The sequence below is a fragment of the Urocitellus parryii genome, chromosome 1, assembly GCF_045843805.1.
Source record: "Urocitellus parryii isolate mUroPar1 chromosome 1, mUroPar1.hap1, whole genome shotgun sequence".
Taxonomy (NCBI): Eukaryota; Metazoa; Chordata; class Mammalia; order Rodentia; family Sciuridae; genus Urocitellus; species Urocitellus parryii.
This window is the reverse complement of record NC_135531.1, coordinates 216,136,454-216,156,431: the sequence shown is the minus strand read 5'-3', so window position 1 is coordinate 216,156,431 and position 19,978 is coordinate 216,136,454. Positions and strand designations below refer to the sequence as shown.

General features: G+C 32.5%; 1 protein-coding gene across 1 annotated transcript; it reads right to left on the bottom strand.

The window, feature by feature from the left end:
- Window positions 1–209: 209 nt before the first annotated feature.
- Gca (grancalcin) lies at window positions 210–17,360 on the bottom strand. Its single transcript, XM_026393090.2, has 8 exons — window positions 17,260–17,360; window positions 14,059–14,214; window positions 9,577–9,646; window positions 5,906–5,949; window positions 5,475–5,622; window positions 2,069–2,182; window positions 1,708–1,766; window positions 210–1,064 (listed from the first exon to the last, which is right to left on the bottom strand). Exons 1-8 carry the CDS (start codon window positions 17,284–17,286, stop codon window positions 1,038–1,040), a joined length of 645 nt encoding a protein of 214 aa, XP_026248875.2. The 5' UTR covers window positions 17,287–17,360; the 3' UTR covers window positions 210–1,037.
- Window positions 17,361–19,978: the final 2,618 nt, after the last annotated feature.

Genomic DNA, 19,978 nt, shown 5'->3' with positions numbered 1-19,978 from the left:
TCTGTAGTAAAACCACCAAGAAATGTTGTTGTGGTATCTCCTATACCCAATAACCCATATTACAAAGATATAATCAGAATAGTTATTGATTTACTAATATTAAAGCCACTTGCTAATGTAGTCAAATAAGCCAAACTTACAACTTTGTAATATCTAAATAGAGGCATAGCTTACTTGATTTAGAACTTTATAAACAGTTGACATAATAATATTAACTCAGTTTAACAACAAATTTAAAAGTTGACGATTTCTCAAAAATGTGTCATTACCCCAATCTAGACTTAGAGAAAAATGAAATTTCAGGTTATGTATGTTTTCACTAATGAAATACAAGGCAGAAGGAAAATCTGGTTTTTAAAGAACTTTTTATTTCACAGTAGACAGTATAATATATTGAAGAAAAATATGCAGTGCAAAAAAATTTTAAAAAGGAAAAGCAATGCCTACTGTAGTTTTTTTTCTATAGATTCAAATTAGGATACATTTGTAGTAACTGCAATTTTCTTCTTCATAGGCAAAAACCTAAAAGGTTATGTTCTTTGATTATGTGATCAAAGAACAAATCCTACTACAAAGATGGCACAAAATCCAGACTTTCCCTTCTAGCTGACCCTCAAACACCTCCCTCTACAAATACAATTCAAAAGTGTAATCTGTATCTCTCATATAAGTATAAATTTATCTAAGCTTTAGTCATTTGGCTTCTTTACATAATCTTACATAATTTCATTAGTACATTCCTCTAGGTTTTCACTGTTAAAAATTAAGGGTAAGAAGTTTTGACACCAATTAATTCTGTGCCAATATTCTACAACAGTGTGCAGATATTTGCAAAATGATAACTTTTGAAAAAAAACAATCTTTCTCTATCTTTTCTTGCTTTGAACTATGGATTAAAGTAAAAACACATAGTTAGGAAAAAAATTAAACAAGTAGGATCAGAAAAAGCACCCAGAGTTTTAATTTAAGTTAGTCCAGTTCACTTCTTCCAAGCAAACAAATTCACAGTATTTCTTCTGCTTTCAAATACAAGGCATTCAAATTACCATGGTCCCCTGCAAAAACTAATTACATAAGTAAAATTATCATATGGTAACAATAAAATGCTTTTTAATTGATTATATTGCTTAAAAGATTTTTCATAACAGGAAATGTTTAAGAGTTTCTTAAGGCTTGTAATTGAAGCCAATATATACTAGTAAGGTATTGCTGATTCTATGATTTATATCAGTAAATATAAAAAAGCAGAACCACAATCCTGAAAATGAAAGCACACGTGAACTATAGCTTCAATTTAAAAAAAAAAAAAACTAGAATCATGTTAAACAGTAAACAGTTGAAATGAGGAAGGAACAGTTTTATAATTTGTCAGAGATTAAAATATCCCATCTCTCTGAGAATTAAGATCTGCCAAAATAAACTACTCTTAATGGAAATGACAGTTTTTACCCTTAAAGATTATTTGGAAGATAAACTGACCAAAAACCGGTAATGAAATTTTAAAGTACATTTAGGTTTAAAAAATGAAAAAAAATGGTATTTGTAGTAATTTTGAATGTTATCTATGCATTCAGCTGATAAATAAAAGAAACAATATGGTATATAAAATGAATTACTTCCCACATTTATACCCTTAATCTCTTACTTTTTTGGACAACTAAGAACACATTTAGAACACACTAGCAAAGTGGCAAGCAAGATACTTACGTCATCATAAATTAAGTTCACACACCCTTGTTGCAAGTGGTCTCTTCTCCTAAAGAAATCTTTACACAAAAAATACTTTTAATATTATAATTTAAAATCTATAATTTCAAATATATAATGTCTCCAAGTACAAAGACTCAATAATTTCATATTGATTAAATCTAAAGTGATTTAATATTCCAAGCAACTGAGAGATGAAGGAAACTCCAAAACTGAGCTAAAACAATTTTTCAACATTTTTATTATTAAATATTGAAAACTTAAAACTAATTAGATGTAATAGTAAATAAGTAACATAGAAAGGGTGGACATGTTATAAGGAAACAGCATAATACTGAATCAATTTTTAAATGGTCAATACCTGTCAATGCTCGAAGCTTCACACAGCAAGCAACGTAATCATCAAAGAAAATTCTGCCATTCTTACTATAACGTCTAACAATAGCAGTTAACGTTTGAGGACTCAGCCTATAGCCTAAAAAAAGAGATCGATAAAGTATAATTTCTAAAACTAAACAGCAAAAGAACACAGCAACATTGCCTTTTTCATTAATGAAGTCATAACATAGATTAACTTTCAAAAGTCATTCCACAAAAAATATTAAAAATAAAGCACATTCATATTAAAAAAGAATCAAAGGCTTCATTATTAACACTACTAAAGGATACACAAACATCATAATTCTATTCTCACCCAGTAATAAAGTAAAAACTAAGGAAAAAAATAATTACCTTTTGTTTTTTAAATGTATTTTGATTTTGATATGTCTAGGTATATTTCCTAGATTTTAACCTTTCAATATTTCAGTTCTGTTTTTATAGTTCCTAAGGAATATCAAAGCAAACTAGGTTCAGTGGTCCACAAACCTGTAATCCCAGCTACTCAGGAGGCTGAGGAAGGAGAAACACAAATTAAAAGCCTGGGCAAACTAGAGAGGTCCTGTCTCAAAACAAATGACTGGGGATGTAGCTCAGAGATTGAGACCTTGCTCAGCATATGCCAGGTCTGGTTCAAACTCCAGTAATGAAAGAATATCCAAGCAAAGATTCTTAGTGATCTTTTCTATCAATCAAATCCTACATTTCCCATTGACTCTTTTTTAATTTGTTCTTATTAGATATACATGACAGTGAGTATATTTTGACACTTACATTGAGTATAACTTTTTCTAATTAGGATCCAATTCATGCGGTTATACATGATGTGGAAGTTTCGCTGATCATGTATTCATATATGAACATAGGAAAATTATGTCTGATTCATTCTACTGTGTTTCCTATTCCCATCACCCTCCCTTGGGAATCAAAATGCTTACTCCAAAGCAGAAAACAGCTGTGGATATAGCTCAGTGGTAGAACACCTGCCTAGAAATCCTGAGGCCCTAGTCCCTGCCACCACCAAAATAACCTAAAGTGTTATTCTTCCTTGTCTTCCAAACTTTGTTTCTTCATATATTTTTTACTATTTCTTTGGTTCTTTATTCCAGTCTTGTTGTCTCCAGAATTCTTTCTGTGTACTCTTATCATCAAAATGTTTCTGATCATTCACCTCCAGTATCTTTGTGTTCTTAAATTCTATACATATATTGTTTTTTTTAAAGAGAGAGTGAGAGAGGGGAGAGAGAGAGAGAGAGAGATAGAGAGAGAATTTTTAATATTTATTTTCCAGTTCTCGGCGGACACAACATCTTTGTTGGTATGTGGTGCTGAGGATCAAACCCGGGCTGCACGCATGCCAGGCGAGCACGCTACTGCTTGAGCCACATCCCCAGCCCTATACATATATTGTTTTTTTCCAAGAAGACACTTATAAACCATTTTTATTATTAATTGTAGGGAAGTAAGGAAAACAACATACTTACATATATGTTTATAAATATTTCTATAAGAAGATTTATTTCCTTTCAAATGATTTTTAATTTGACAAAAGATCAAAAAATATTTGTCATGTACAATGAAACCTGATGCCTTTAAAAACTTATTTCTTCCCTTTACCATTTTCCTTAAATTCAATGCTCTTTTTTTTCTCATTCCACATTTTTTATTGGTGCATTATAAAATTCAATGCTCTTACAGGCTATCTAAATTGGTAGTGACATTTGGAAGGACAATGAACTAAATCAGTGTGGTATGATAGATTGCAAAGCTGCTCTGTTAGGAGGTAAATATCTGTGGAAGATAAAGTATTCATTCTCTGGTATCTTCAGCCATGATATTCAAAAATGGAGACTGGAACTCAGGTGATTTAATACCCTACCTATAGCAGACCTGTATATGAGCAAAGTAACAGTGTTGGGCACATTCTCCCATTGCGATGTTCTAGCATGATTTAGGGGCCCCTCCCTCCAAATTATCACTAACCTTCTTCCTTCCAATTTTCCTTCACTTTTCTGTTTTCCCCTTCTCTTTCTTTGAAACATATTGGGAAGAAAACTCCTATCAGTATGCAGTTAGCTTATATTATTAATTAACACCTGTAGCAGCTTTAGCATATAGTACTGTTTGACTATTTACCTTTTACAATATACATAAAAACTGAAATTTTAAAATAATGAGATGAAAACCAGAAATGTTAATTAATATGTTATATTTGCTATACCCCTAGGATGGTCCTTCAAATTTAATGAGATGCACAAATGTAAGACAGAATGTTCCATCTGAAGTTGTAATAATGTGTAACACAGGAAACTTATTAAAAAATATAAAATGAGAGAAATAGCAAAACATGCAAACTACTATAGTTTTATGAAAATGCATTTTGAGTACGATCTGGATAGGTACTGATAAAATCCTAAAATTTTCTCATAGTACTCTCAGCAATATCATTTGAATATTTCAGTCCACTTCTTTCTTACATTTAACTGTCCACTTGAATGCTTAGAAAATGTTCTTTTAGTCTAAAGATTATATTACTTTTCTAACATTTTGCTGAATAAAAGACCCAGTTTAATCTATTAGGTATTAAGGCTCTATTAATGAACTATACATTGTTATATGGCCAGTACTGTCCCTAATAAATAAATTATCTATTTAAAACATAAAACAAAAATATCACTAGTTTGAGTTCTTTAAATTATATTTCAGATAAGTCCCTGTAAATTAAGTCCAGATGTTAATTTCCAAAAAGTTAATTTTCATACAAACATTTTGATTAGAAATAATTACAAATAAAAATACAGGGTAAGAAAAATAAAGTTTCTTAAAACTCAATTAACTATAAACAAATTTAGCAACTTTGTGTATTTTTCTCTTTCAAAAGCAGACCAAGAAAGAGCCTTAGCTTATTAGAAATTATAATGAAATAAAGTTACATTCTTTCAAAATATTCTAAAATGCCATCTCCCATTTTGAGGTATATTGTTACATTTTTGTGTTTTATTACGTAAGTGAAGAAGGGGAAAAGCATGGTTTTGGGTGCTGAAAAATTAAACTCTGATATAGAAATTTGTGATTGAGATTAATTTTGTTCCCAAATTACATATCCTTCTCAAGTAATCAAAGAATACAAGTGGTGAGTATTAACCATTGAAGAATAAATTTAAACATACCCAAGAAATTTAGAATAAAATGGAAGATCAACATTTGGAAAAAAAATCATAGTTAATATAATTTTGACAACGTTGTTAGTCAGAATTTACCTGCAACTTTACTTCAACTAGAGAACTCTAGTGAAAAATATAGCCCTCATTACGGTAGTAAACTGAGAATTAAGATTCATATGTTCAAAGATGACCTGTACAGACTTGACAGAATTTTAATATTCTTACCCATAATAGCAATGGCTTGACTCAGCTCATGATGCTCTACTGTGCCACTTCGGTCTTGATCAATGGCCATGAAGTTCTGTTTCCAGGCATTAAGAGCTGCCCAAAGCTCCTTGAATTCATTAAACCCCATTTTTCCTGTGTAATCTCTCTGATTGTTTTGTTAATGAATATAAGTTTTGGGATCTGAGAAAATGAACCTGACCCAAACTCTGTATCATTGGCTAAAAAATAAGTATGCATCTACAAAGGTAGTCTAAATCAGCATATGTTTTCTGCATAAAAACATAAATGTCTATAGACAGCTAACAGGATCTCAAAAATATTTTTAAATTCTAGTTTACTAATTGGTTGTCACTTAAAACTAACAATGGGCTTAATATTCATAAAGTAATAACTATATTCTAGTCTTTTCTATTTTCATTCAAGGATACATCCAACATGGCAATCATAATTCTGCACGTTTCCAAACTGAAGGCTGAAAGACAGTGAATATTTAACTGAAGTCTGCTCAATTTTGTCTATGTAAAATTATGACAATCTTTATTTCCAAAAGAAAATATTTTAAAATTGCCCCAAATACACAATCACCATAATTAACATCCTTCTTTGAACGTTAAGCATTTGTAGGAAAAAAAAAAAAAAAGGCTACGTCTTCAAATTACTCATCTCATGAGGGATAAGCAATTGCAAAATAATGAAAAATTACAGAGCTATAGGTGTCACAAGGTGTTTAAAGCACATGGCTTTGCCTGGGGCCTAGAGACAGGAAGGGCTTCAGTCTTCCAATACAAATGCCGACTGGGATTTAAGTAGAAGCTTGACTTATACTCAGAAATCACAAAGTGTAAAAGATTTAAGAGTACTCATAAGTAGCATATGAGTACCTCAGAAAAACAAACAAGAGCCAGATACTAACCTCTTCAATACCACTCAAAAGACTAATTAAGGTCACTGAAGGATTTTAAGAAGCAAAAGAGAAATTCTATATTTTCCATTTTAAGGACTTTAGCTTACAATGAATAGATTCTAAAGTGAGATTATACAGAGGGAGGAAAAGCATTTGGAGGCTTATTTCAATGACCAAGGAAGAAGAAAATGTGCCTCTGAGCTGAAGCCACTGTCCCCCTTTCCCACTGCAAGGGGGAGGGGAGAAGGAAGAAGAAACCAACATAAACTATCTTAAAGTCAGGGCTTAATAGACATAGTAACACTTTCACACTGATAGTGCTAGAAAGAGCCCACTAGATAAACTTCAATTTTTCTAATCCTTATTACAATTTCATTCAACCACTATGCTGATTTATTTTGAGAAGAATTACATCACCACTGTACACTTAGGCCTACAAAAATCTTACTAGAAACTTGTTAATATGAATAAGTGGATAAATAATTTTTAAAAATTAATTTCACTTTATGCTACTTGATGACATATTTTTAAAGTTTTAAAAAGAAAATTACACCAGCTAAATTTTAGACTAAGGATAAATTATAAAATATTCTACAAGTTAAAAGAGATGATTTTCATGAAACATTTAATAAAAACTGCCTGTGCTAAAGTTATTGGTAACAGTGTTTTTGAATTGACAACTCAATGCTGAATGAGAACTCGCTATGAATTAGGTAGTGAAAGTTATGCGATTTCACATAAACATACCAAATGTATAACAGTCTTAATTTTTCAAATAAAGAAACCGAGGCCCAGAAAGATAGCTTCCCATGTACAGAGCTAACAAATAGAAGAATCAGGACTAAAGTCAATGTTCCTTCATATAAAAACTACTGGAGGGGAGTTGTTAATATAAAAAATTTCTGAAATGGTATTCCATCTTTTGGCCAAGTAAATAATATCCATTTTGCTTTAAAATTAACTTGACATACATTCACAAAGAGGGAGAATCAGAATGGGTAATAATACATGGCCAAAATTAAACAGACAAATAAGCACATCTTCAATCCAAGAATATAATCATGTATATAAGGATAAAACATTTTTGACAAAGAGTAGAGAGAATTTTAATTCAAGAAAGTTGATAGGTTTTTACTTCCTCCCCATATCCCAACAGAATGGACAGCTATTTTAAAATATAAAAATCTATAGAGTAAAAGAGAATGAGAGAGGAAACAACAGGAAAATACATTGTAAGTTATAAAGTCAAAGGACATGAATTAAGTAATGTGTACTCAAAAAGAGAAAAGCTCAGAAGCAACTTAGTTACCTTAGGAAAGACTCCAAGTGTCATAAATTGAATTGGCAGTACTTCTGAAAACATGAGTGAAGGTATAAATACAAACAGAATCGTGTAATGTCCACATAGGAGAATTTAAAGCTCCCAATCACCTCCTTGTCTCTATTTGGTTTGATAGCTCTGACTCCTAAACCTAGCAGAATTTGGTTCTCTGGAGAATCTCTGGACTGTAGTATATCAGGCACAGCTGGGATGGGATATCTACTAAACACAAGGCAATTAATTGAATATTTACAAAAGTTTTGAGAACCCTGTGGACTCCATTTCATCTCCCTTGCAGTCAGAAGATAAACTGGATAACCATTCCCAAAGGAAATCACTAAAAATACCAACACTGAAAGTTACACAACAGAACTGCCCAAATGAAAAAACATGCACTGAGGCCCATGATCAAAATTTAACCATGATGTCAGGACTTATGATCAGCATTTTAGTAAAACATGAGCAACAAAAGTATCATCAAGCACCTGAGAAAAGACATGAAAGATAACCAAACAAACAAACTGGGGATATAAAAACAATTTGTAAGAAATAACAGGCACAGGGAAAGAAAAAACTCAAGGATATTAATAGTCTTTGAGAGAGTTAAAAAAATTATAGTCAAAACAAAAGACTCAATAGAAGTTTTAGAAAATAAAGTTGAGGACATTTCCCAAACAGTGTAAGAATAAAAGAGGGCTGGGGATACAGCTCAGTTGGTAGAATGCTTGCCTCGCATGCACAAAGCCCTGGGTTCAATCCCCAGTACCACACACACACCAAAAAAAAAAAAAAAAAAAGAATAAGTAGAAGACCTAGTTCAAATAACATGCAATATAGAAAGAGAAAACATCAGTGAAGAATATTACCCATAACTAAAGTAAATAAGTTTCCAGAGTAAGCACACATGCACTGAGTTCCCCACAGAATACCACTAAGTAAAGCATTATGGAATTTCTGAATACTAGGAACAAAGAGAAGATCTCCCAAGCTTCTGGAGAACAAAAGCAAATCACATATGGGCCAGAAGTGTAAAGATAGAACAACAATGGAAGCTGAAAACAATTAAGTAATACCTCTAAAATTCAATATGAAAATGATTTGTAACCCAGGACTCTATACCTGACCTAAAATCCCTCCATTCTGAAGATAGAATTAAATCTTTTTAATATACATAAGGTCACCAAAATTTACCACTTTTATTTTACCTAATGATAAATTTCATTGAAATAAAAGATTGTATTTTTTTTTAAGTGGAAAGCAAGATGTAAGGAGATTGAGTGAAGAGGCCAACCAACTCAAGACAAAGACAGCTCCAGAATGAAGGTGAAAGAATGCCAGTATGAGAATCACACACAAAAAACAGAGCACACTGGAAAGTTCCAGGTTGATAAGATAGAATACTTAACCTTATTAATTTCAAGAAAAGCAAAAAGTTATATAAAAAGGAAAAGTAATCATATATTGTCACAAGACAAAGTTATAAACAGTATGTACATACCAAAAAAAAAATACAGATTACCTAACCAAAATTACCATACCACCATATTGTACTATGGGAGACTGGGAAGTATTCCTGTGTGAAGGGAAGGGACAGGGTTACCTCAAGGTTGAAAGAGAATTTAATCCTCTCAATTCGAGAAGAATCAGCTAAAAAGAAGCCTCTTATATAAGTGATTAATGTTGGGAAGAAAGGAATGTACAAGGAACAGATTATATTCATAACTGAACCATTTGGCTGAACCATCTCTTTAAACCATGTGCATGTATAGCTGCTATGAAATTTTTAAATATGTACTCTAATTATGGGGATACAAAAAACTAGAAAATGAATATCCTATTCCAATTTCAACAAAAGGGGGTGGGGAAGATCTTACGAGAATAAGTTCCACTGATTCCAGACTGTGTCAAACATTTCTGAAGTTCCTCAGCATCCACTTCACCATCCTGTTAAAACAATAATGATAACCTTATTTAATGTTTAGTTATATAAAAGCATATTAAAATGTTAATTAACTATGGTAGCTCAATCAAGAAATATGCATTTCTCAGAATACTGGTATCATCTTCAAAATTCTAAAAAGAATTCTCAACCGCAAAAGCATATTACAGAACATAATGCAATGAATCATTTCCTCTACTTCTGAAAAAAAAATAGCACATTCACTCTGTTCTATCACAGTTCAAAACAATATATTGTGAAAGTCATTGAATCTCTAATTAAAATAGAAAAATCCATAAAACGTTTTTAAAAAGTTCTCACAAACATTCCCAGATATGGTCATTTTTGGAAGGAACTATGTCTAAAGAAAAACTTCATATTGAATGTTTTACTGGCAGGGAAACACCCTTTTCGATCTCACAATTACCTCTAGTGAAATTTTATAGTCCTCTGTATTGTGTAGCTATTCTGATTAGTGTCCAAACATTCCTGTTTGAATTTATTGGAAATGACAATGGAAATGAAACAGAATATTCTCCTTACGTTTCAGTACCTAATCCTATTTTCTACACAAATATACAGTAAGGTAATTCACTTGGAAATATCACATACATTGGCACAGATGCAAAACAAGAGCTATGAGAAAAGATTAAAAAGATAAATTTAAGACACATGCTTCATAAAAAAAAGAAATGAACAAATACTTTAGAAAAAACTTCTAAGAAGTATTTAAATAGTCACATTCAACTAGATCTTTAACAATGAACCTGCAAACACAATTCCAGTGGTTCTAATAGAAATTTAAAAATACTGAGTAATATTCTTCTCAATGAAGCATCCTTACAGTCATCTCTGCTTAGAATATCTGAGTGCTCCTTCCTAGGTCCTACATACTTTGGGGATCTTTATTAAGTTTTAAATTCTATAGTAATAAAATTATACCTTAAAAAATACCTATTTCCTTAGACTTGTAGGTACATTACAAATACTTTCTTCCAGTTATAGGAACTTTAGAAGAACTTTGGGGCACATTTTATTTAACCAACATTTATCCACCTCCCTATTAGAAGTCCCGAAGCAACTGTTTCAAATGATTATTATATTACAAACCTCTTTCAAAAACTTCATGTTCTGAGCAAAAAGTCATTAGTAAAACACTCTACTAATTAATTTGGAGAGCTGCCACTGTCAATACCATTTCTGTGAAATAACAGACACAAATGCCATGCTACTGTCAATGATGGCACACTAAATTTAAAAAGACTCTTTTACAAACTGTTAGAAGAGGCAAAGGAAGAAAATGACTTATCTTTCTTTTTGATTTTTTTTTAAAAAAATGTCTTTTAGCACACAAAAAGTGATGTAGTTATAAATTATCTTTTCTTTAACTCTTCTTAAGTGGAAAAATGCCATTCTACTTGATGATTAAATTAATGAGAAGTTACTGAGCCTCATGAATTTTTTCCCATTTATAAAAACAATGTATCACGTAGAAAGCACAAGAATGCAAAGAATGGAATGTACAGACCACACAAACATGAAGTTTTCAAGAAAAATGTAAGTGTACTGAAAATCTACACCAATCCAATTTAAATGAAGAGCAACAAATCCTACATGTCAGATGATATTTTCTGTTCAAGCACCAGTCTCTTCCGTAACATTTCACACAAAAGTTTCTCACCAGCCTCTTCCGTAATATTTCACACTTTTCCCAAACTGAGTATTTCTCTAAATTCTACACTTCTAGACAATGAAGAAGGAACCAAAGGGTGTGGAGGTTCTTTACGATGAAAGAACATTTATAGAAAAAGCAGACTTGGAAAAAATGCTAGTTGAAAAGATACGAAACAAAATTTATTGCAAATTTTAGTTGAAACACATAAAAGTTATTTTAGGATCCTTTTTATGAATGGAATGAAAACTACAAAACAGCTCACTATTTCCTCTCCCACAAAATAAAACAGCTTTAAACTCTGTGTGCCACATTTCCATGTGCTCATTTATCTGCAAAGGCCTGAGCTCCCCTCACCCACTGCTCTGCCTAGAAGGATACACTGTAGATAAAAGTCAATTATATGCCTTGTTTTTCAGAAGTGAAGGTGTACTCTTCCTAAGAAAAACAATATCTACTATTTTACCAGGGTTAAGAATCAGATGCTATAAAATGCAGGACATCATCCATTAATTGCCTCAAGAAGTCCCATACAGTGGGACTCTGATTTTTTTTTTTCTTTACACTTCCTTTGGCATTACGGTGTGCTACTTTCATGGCACATCAATAGGTGAACAAGAACCTTCACATGTTCAGCTATATAGAAGTTCTCTGAACCCCGTCTTTTCGGGTTCAGATTTCATAGCATCAGCATGATTGCTAATAAACTAAGTAAGAAAATCCAGCAAGGCCTAAAATTCAGACACTACTTGGCCTCTGTGTAGCATTCCTGAGTATTTCTCTAAATTCTACACTTCTAGACAATGAAGAAGGAACCAAAGGGTGTGGAGGTTCTTTACAATGGGAGAGAACTCCTCTGGAATAAGAGTCTTATGACCTCCTGTCAGATAAGGTAAATCAGAGAATAAAGAAAATTATGGCCATATAAGAACAGGGAAAAGTTTCTGTGACTTCCTTGGGGAAGAGAAATTCTAGTTTCTATGCCCTATATCCTGCCTCAGGGAAGGCATTATGACCTAGGAACCATGGGAAAAAAATATACAAAAATATAAATAAATATATAACACATATAAATATCAAAATGTCTGTATATGTTATCACACTTATATATGTAAATATACAAATATGTATCACAATTATATTCTTTCCTATCTTCAATACTCAACAATTCTCTTATAAAAAATGCAACTGATATCTCATAAAAATGGATGTGATACATACTTCCATTAAGACCACTTGAACTTTCGCAAGATAATGAATATAAAATTACTTTAAAAGGAATAAATTGTGGTATAATAAACAGTAGTTGCAATAGAAATAAAGAAAAAACTTTGCCTGACCACATAATTACCTATTATCACTAAAACTTCGCATGCAAAACTCATGTACCTGAATTGGCAGGTTCATACTTCCCGATTGGTCATAATAAAGCCTGCCTTCTACATACTTATTCAAATTTATTAGAGATTAATAACATGCTAATACTATAATATATCATTAAGATAATAATTTCTGTATTTTTTTGTTAAAGATAGAAAAATATGCCCTAATATGATTATATAGATAATCTTTTTGAAAGACTGGACAGTCATATAAATTAAAAAAAAAATCACTAAAAATGACATAAATCCTTCTGTGGAAAAAATGTAATTGCTCAACTTGAATAAATTTATGATATTTTGAGGTGATTTCCTATTTATAATACTGTTTGACATACTTGGGTTTCAAATTACACACACACACACACACACAAACACATACACACAAACACTTCTTTTTAATGGAATGAATGGCAAAGTTAAAATATTGTTCCCTAGACTAAATACTAATTGCTGTAAATATCTCTTACCTTCCCTTAAATTTGTAATACTCATCCTTGTTTGCTATAAAAGGATGTTCAGACTAAATGTAGTTAGCTTTAGATTATCAATCTCTCCAAGGGAATAGAATTCTTCTCATTGTCAAACATAGGAAGATATTAAGAAGATTTAAGTGAGAGATAAGATAGTTCAAAATAAGAAAACATCTAAGTACTAATTCTTATGTTTTGATGATGTACTTAACTACTAGTAACAAAATCCCTTTGTCAAATAATGTCAGCAAGAAAAGTGTTGGTCTATTTTCTGCAGCTATATAACTGAGGCTGTGTAACTTATAAAGAAAAGAGGTTTGTTTTTGCTTATGTTTCTGGAAGCTAGGTAAAGCACAGGCATCAGCTCTTCTTTGTAAGGACCAGGTGTGAAGACCAGAGACAAATGTGTGAGAGAGAAAAATGGGAGGTGACTGACTCACTTCAAAACAATCCACTCCAATGTGAAATAACTAACCCACTCTTTCAAGAATCACCTTTATCCTTTGATGAAAATGGAGCCCACATGACCTAAAGGACTCTTAAAGGCACTACTACCTCTCAGTACCACTGCACTGGCATGTAAATTTCAACATGAGTTTTGGTGGTGACAAACAACATCAAACCTTAGAAGACATCCTACTATGTAAGGAAGAATTAGATTTTTCTACTTTGAATATCTTTCCTCTTTCAATTGATTTAAAGTGACTTTTTAAAATAAAATAATTATGACTGCCCTCATCTCAGGTCTCAAGAACAAAATCAGCCTAGATAAAATTAAAACATAAGTTCCATATGCATTTAAACTGATATACTAAGTGAAATACTAGACATTTCTTTTGAATACCAATCATTTTTTAAAAACTAACACTTAGGCAATAATTTTAGCACCTTACCTGTCCAGCAACAGCAGTGAAATAATTCCACATAGCATCATCAGCTGAAGAATAATTGTCTGAATATGCTGGGTACCCAGAGTAACCACCAGGGAACATGTTTGGACCTGTTCCTGGCATTTGCATTCCTGGCATCTGACCACTAAAATTTCCAAACTACAAGAGTAAAAGAGAAGAAGATAAATAATACAAAAATTATCCATTAAAGTGGCTTCAAATAAAATATGTATTGAAAGTCCACTGAAAAGTAAAAATATAGTTACCCAAAGCTCCCAAACACAATTATCACAAAAGCTTAAGCTACATAATACTAGGTAACTAACATTAAGACAGAGTTCATTAGGATTTGTTATTCAGCATTAAAAGTAGTTAAGAGCTGGAGGTATATAGCTCAATGGTAGAGAGCTTGTCTAGCATGTGTGAGGCACTGGGTTCAATCCTCAGCACCACATAAAAATAAATAAATAAAGGTATTGTGTCCATCTACAAGTAAAAAATTTTTTAAAAGTAGTTAAAAAAAATCAGCCACTAAGAACTCAATTCAACAAAAGAATATAAGGTATAATTTTTAAAGTTTACCATCATCATCATTGAAATAAATGAAGGTAAAACATGTAAGATTTCACATATAGTGAAACTCAGAATTATACCTCAAGACACATACTTAGAAAAAAATGTGGTCAATACAATGAAACTGGGACCTAATCATGGGAAACTGCTTATAGCTCAAATATCCTCTCCACCATAAAAGATTTATTTTTTAAAAAAATAAGATGACAAGAAAAAAATCCAGTGACAACTCCACTCCAATACTAATATATTATAATAGTCCAATACTAATATATTACAACAGTCCACTCCAATACTAATAATAATCCAATACTAATATATTACAATAGTCCACTCCAATACTAATAAGAAAAATAATAATACCAATGAAATAATAATATTAGGCAGTTAATGTTTATTGAGGGCTTTTTATATGCCATGTACCACTCTAAGTACTTCCATTGATTATTTTATTAAATTTTCACAACTCCATGAGATATAAAAGTATTTTGTTCTTTTTGCAGTTGAGGTTCTAAAACTTCAAGATCTTCTGAACTGGTCAAGGTCAAATAGCTAGTAAGAAATAGACCATGTATTCAAATATACTTATCCTCAGAGACATGTGGATAAACCCTATCCACATTTATTTCATGCTATGGCTATGGTTTCTCTCTTATTTACTGTTCATTTTGGGACATGGCATATGCTTTTAATACCTTAGAAAAACATTTTGCTCAGAATTTTTGTGAGTCCAGAGAGAAAGAAGTAGTAGATTATAAACTTATTCCATTAAACAAAAATCTTGACCTGAAGGCTGAAAAGAGGTTGCCATAAGACAGAAAGAAAAAAGAATTTCAAGTAGGAGGAAGAAAAAATATAATGAAAATATGTATAAATTAAAATTTTAAATTTTATTTCCTGTGAAAATTTTTATTATAAAATTAGTACAATGAAAATAATACAATTTTGATTAAAAAACTCTTACTAAACAAGTAAAAAAGTATTAGAAAAGCATTTAAAAAGATGAATCATTTACTGGGTCAGATAAAAGTATACTTTCAAAAAGGTCTAACAGCTACCATTTTATATTTTGTTAAATATAAAAATATTAATTTAGGTCTATATTGACTATAGTTAATATGTTTCATAAAACAATTTTAACTTACAAATATATTCCAAATAAAGAAATAATGCATATTTTACCCTTGGATTTTATTCAATGTATCTTAAAAGAGTTCCACTGAAAAGTATTAATTTTACTAATCCATATTGCTTTCTTTGTTTGAGGGTATTTTTGTCCTAGATACTAATAAGGAGTTGGAGAATTGATGTGAAGAGCTGCTTTTATTTGGATAAGCAGAAAAAAAGCATTTAAATGTTTAAAATATGTTCAGATGTTTCCTTCCATTAAACACAAGCACTCTGATAAAAATGGGGGTAAGGAAGTAGCAAATCCTTTCAATTAATATGTTATTACTATCACCATCATCTCTACCACATACATGAAATTAGGACATCCAACTAGGAGTAAAAGTAACATATTTCTAACAGGGACTGCAATCTAATTAAAATATGTAGAAGGTAGTGAAATTTCAAATGCCTCATGGATTCATGCTATTTTGACTAATTTTGAAAGAGATTTTACCTTCCTCAGGCACCTTAAATTTCCTTAGTAACTTAAGGACTGAAAGTAGACATTGGAAAGTGGAAGATGCCAGAGGGAATTCAGGCACATTTTCAAGCAACACAGTTTAGGAACAAGCATGTGTCAGAGTTGAGAGCCTGGAAACCCATTACCTTAAAAAATGATTCTCCCTTAGTCCCAAGGATTAGAATTAATTCCTTTGAACACCACTACCATACGCCAGTGTCAATTCCTGGATTAAAATTAATAAAGCATAGTTTCCATCTTTGGGTTTAAAAAAAAAGTTAAAATAAAAATAGAAAACAGGCTACCTTCTGCCTGCACCCTAGTGGACCATCCCACACTCTTTTTAAACAAAAAGTATGCTCCAGGCACTTTGAAAATTACTGATAAAAAGGTTGAAGACTTGGATTCCTTTCCAAAAGGAAGGTACTAGCCACAGGATACTACAATTAAGACTTCTAACTCCCAAAGGTGATGTAGAAAAAATAATTACATGAGAAAGAATAATCTTCACAACTTCAAAAACAAAGTCTAGAAAAACAGATTGCCCTTGCTCTGACAAAAGGTATTCGGGGCATTTAGAGTTCATCTTAATGTATTTGTAAGGAATTTTAAAAATGAGAAGTGGTAAAAATAATTTCAGAAAGAGGATCTGTAACAAAACTGCGTGGAGCAGGGGTGAGAACCCTATAAGATTATTACAAAAGGAGAAGGATGTTTTATTCCTCGGTTCCAAGAAAAGAAATTTCAAAAACACAATTCACATGGCAACGTCACACTGAGGGTCGACACTTAGGGGTCCTCAAGGATCGGAACACCTGCAGTTCCATTTTAGCCCGCCCAGCCCCTGTTTCCAGCACCACTCAAGAGTTCTGTTCCAGGCCCTCTAGTACCAGTCACCAGAGAAGGACGAGGAGGCAGTGGGCGGACCCGCACGGTGGCACCGCCCGTCGGGCCACACACCCAGAGAGGACCAAGGCCACGAAGAAGTAACCAGGACTCACCCCTCCTCCATATCCCGGGTAGGCCATGAAGAGCCGATCAAGTGTCACCCAATAGTCACTCTTGAGTTGGCGTTCGCCCTGGTGAGAAAAGCCGGGAAGTGCAGGTGCAGCTCAGGCCGAAAGCCACCCAATCCCCGCGCGTCGCGTTCGCGCGTTCAAACCCGCCCCCTGAATCCAGCCCCGCCCTACCTAGTTCCGATTGGCTGAGTCTTGCCTTTCACCGACCACACTGCGGGAGCCCGCCCCTTCTCGGAGTCTAGCCTCACTCTCCTCAGTTCTGATTGGCTATCAGGTCTCTTGGCTCAGAGAACCTGTTCGTTCAGCTCTTATTGGCTCACTCAAGTTCTTAACCAACTCACTCCGGATTCTCTAAGCTATTGTTTCCTAAAGTTTCTTTTCTCCCTAGAAAATCAAAACCGGTCAGCACACTTCTACTCTTAGACTCTTCTGCGCTTAGACTTAGTCATCTTTGAATTTCAAATTTTGCAGTTACTAATATTTGCTTTTGTGTAGTATTGATGTCACATCAGAACTTTGAAGTTGTGACCATGGCTATGCCCAAAGGAGAGTACTTCTGTATTAAACCCCAATTGACTCCAAATTTAGGAGTCTGGCCACAATTGTCAAATGTAACAAATAAAAACATAGGATATCTAGTTAAATTTGATTTTCAAGTAAATAATTAGGGTAAGTCTCAAATATTATACACACGTACACTTATATTTAGAATTTTTTGCTGTTTATAGGTCGGTAATACACAGTGTCCTGTATATTATCTGGCAGTCCTACCAGTGACTCAACCTTTGGAAAACCCTTATTAAATATTATCTATACCAAAGAATATTTTGCTATTTATTATTTGGTAAAGAGTTAATTTTAATTTTGATTTTTAAGTAATTGACAAGTCTGCTTTTATCTAGAATACAAATGAAATTTATAACTCTGAGTTTAAAAGAACAAAATAGTCATAGTTTCAGTTTTAAGACAAAACAAAGATGATATTATTTCAAGTTATCACTGAAGAATAAGAGAGGAGCTATTTCAAAAATAAGGATGTTAAAAAGCAGTGTTAACTATTAGCAGATGAAATCAGTCTTGCAAAGCTTAACTATTGTTTAGCTACACCACAGAGGAATATCGTGGACCTTGTGAAACAGTTTTACCAGGAAGAGACAGAGAGAAAGGAAGCTTGAAAATGTACAAGCTATTCTTGAGAAAGTGTCAGTTCCTCTGACACAATAAGAAATACTTTACCAATAAAGTTAAATTACTGGGATAAATAAATAAGTAGAAAAAATGGCAAATTCTACTTGGTAGCAGAAAAGAATGTATGGCTCATTAAGGTATCAAGTGATAATAGAAAGCTGAACAAATTGTTGCCAAGTTAATACACAGAATTAACTATATATTCAAATAAATACTTAGGGAAAGATTGTCTACATTTACTGGTTAGTCTAAATCTAGGATCTGAACTTTGAGATATATTCATTACAATGATCATACTGATTGATGCATTATATTTGGGCATACCAGGTGTCAAATCTCCATGAGTCTCTTACATTTCTGCATGTGTAATTTTTTTTAATATTCATTTTTTACTTGTAGTTGGATACAATACCTTTATTTTATTCATTTATTTTTTATGTGATACTGAGGATTGAACCCAGGGCCTTGCACTTGCTAGTTGAGCACTCTACACTCTACCGCTGAGCCACAACTCCAGCCTCATGCACATGTAATTTTTAAGATAATATTTTCCTCCAGGACAAAGTTTGGGTAGGTTTGTTATTAGCCCTTTTAAAAGACAGGACTTTCCAAAGTATGTAGTTTCCTAAGCAGCCTGGTAACAAACCCACTGAATTGCATCACCCTCCTGACAGTTCCACTTTGCCCTGGGGGACTTTGCTCAAGCTGCTTTTGTGCTTTGAGTAATAAAGTCCTTTATCTCTGAATCAGAAATCTCATGCCTTCTGCCAATTTCTCTGAAACTTTATTAGCTTGCAAGTGGGGTAAAATATTAGATCCTTTATGGATCCTGACAGTGTATCTCTTCCTTAGAGAAAGGGTTGCACAGGAAAGTTCCTATCATGAAGATAGACACAGAGAAGACTTTGAAAACCACATTCTGCAGCATCAGCATCTCACTCCCTAAACTTAGTATTTGTAATTATAATGTTTCAAAAATAAAAAATTCAGATGATCCTTGATTTTTTAAAAAATAAAAGTGATGATAATTTGTCTCAATGAATCAGTTTACACTGTATGAACAACAGCATTTTATGAAAATGTAATGCACAAAAAATTTAAAATCATATACTTTTATTTCAGAAAATACTTCAATATTGTGTAAAATAGCTATTTCTAGAGTGAATGCTATGTAGTAGGCATTGTTGATTGTGAGGTGCTATTCCTCAAAACAACCCTATGTGGCATGTACTATTATTAATCCTATTTTGCTAATGCAATAAGTAAGGTAGTAAATTGTATTTCACTTGCCCATGGTTGTGTAGTAGCAAAGCAGAGATTAGAACTCAAACAGTTAGGCAACAGAACATAATCTCTTAATGCATTTCCCTTTCCCTGCCTACCTCCAACTTTAGTATTTCAAATTTAATAAAAATTATTTATTGTTTACACAGGGGAAAAGGGGGGCTTAAAGAGTAGAAAATGAATAGTAGAAAAATATTTAGAGAAATAGACAGGAAGATGCATTATTTTG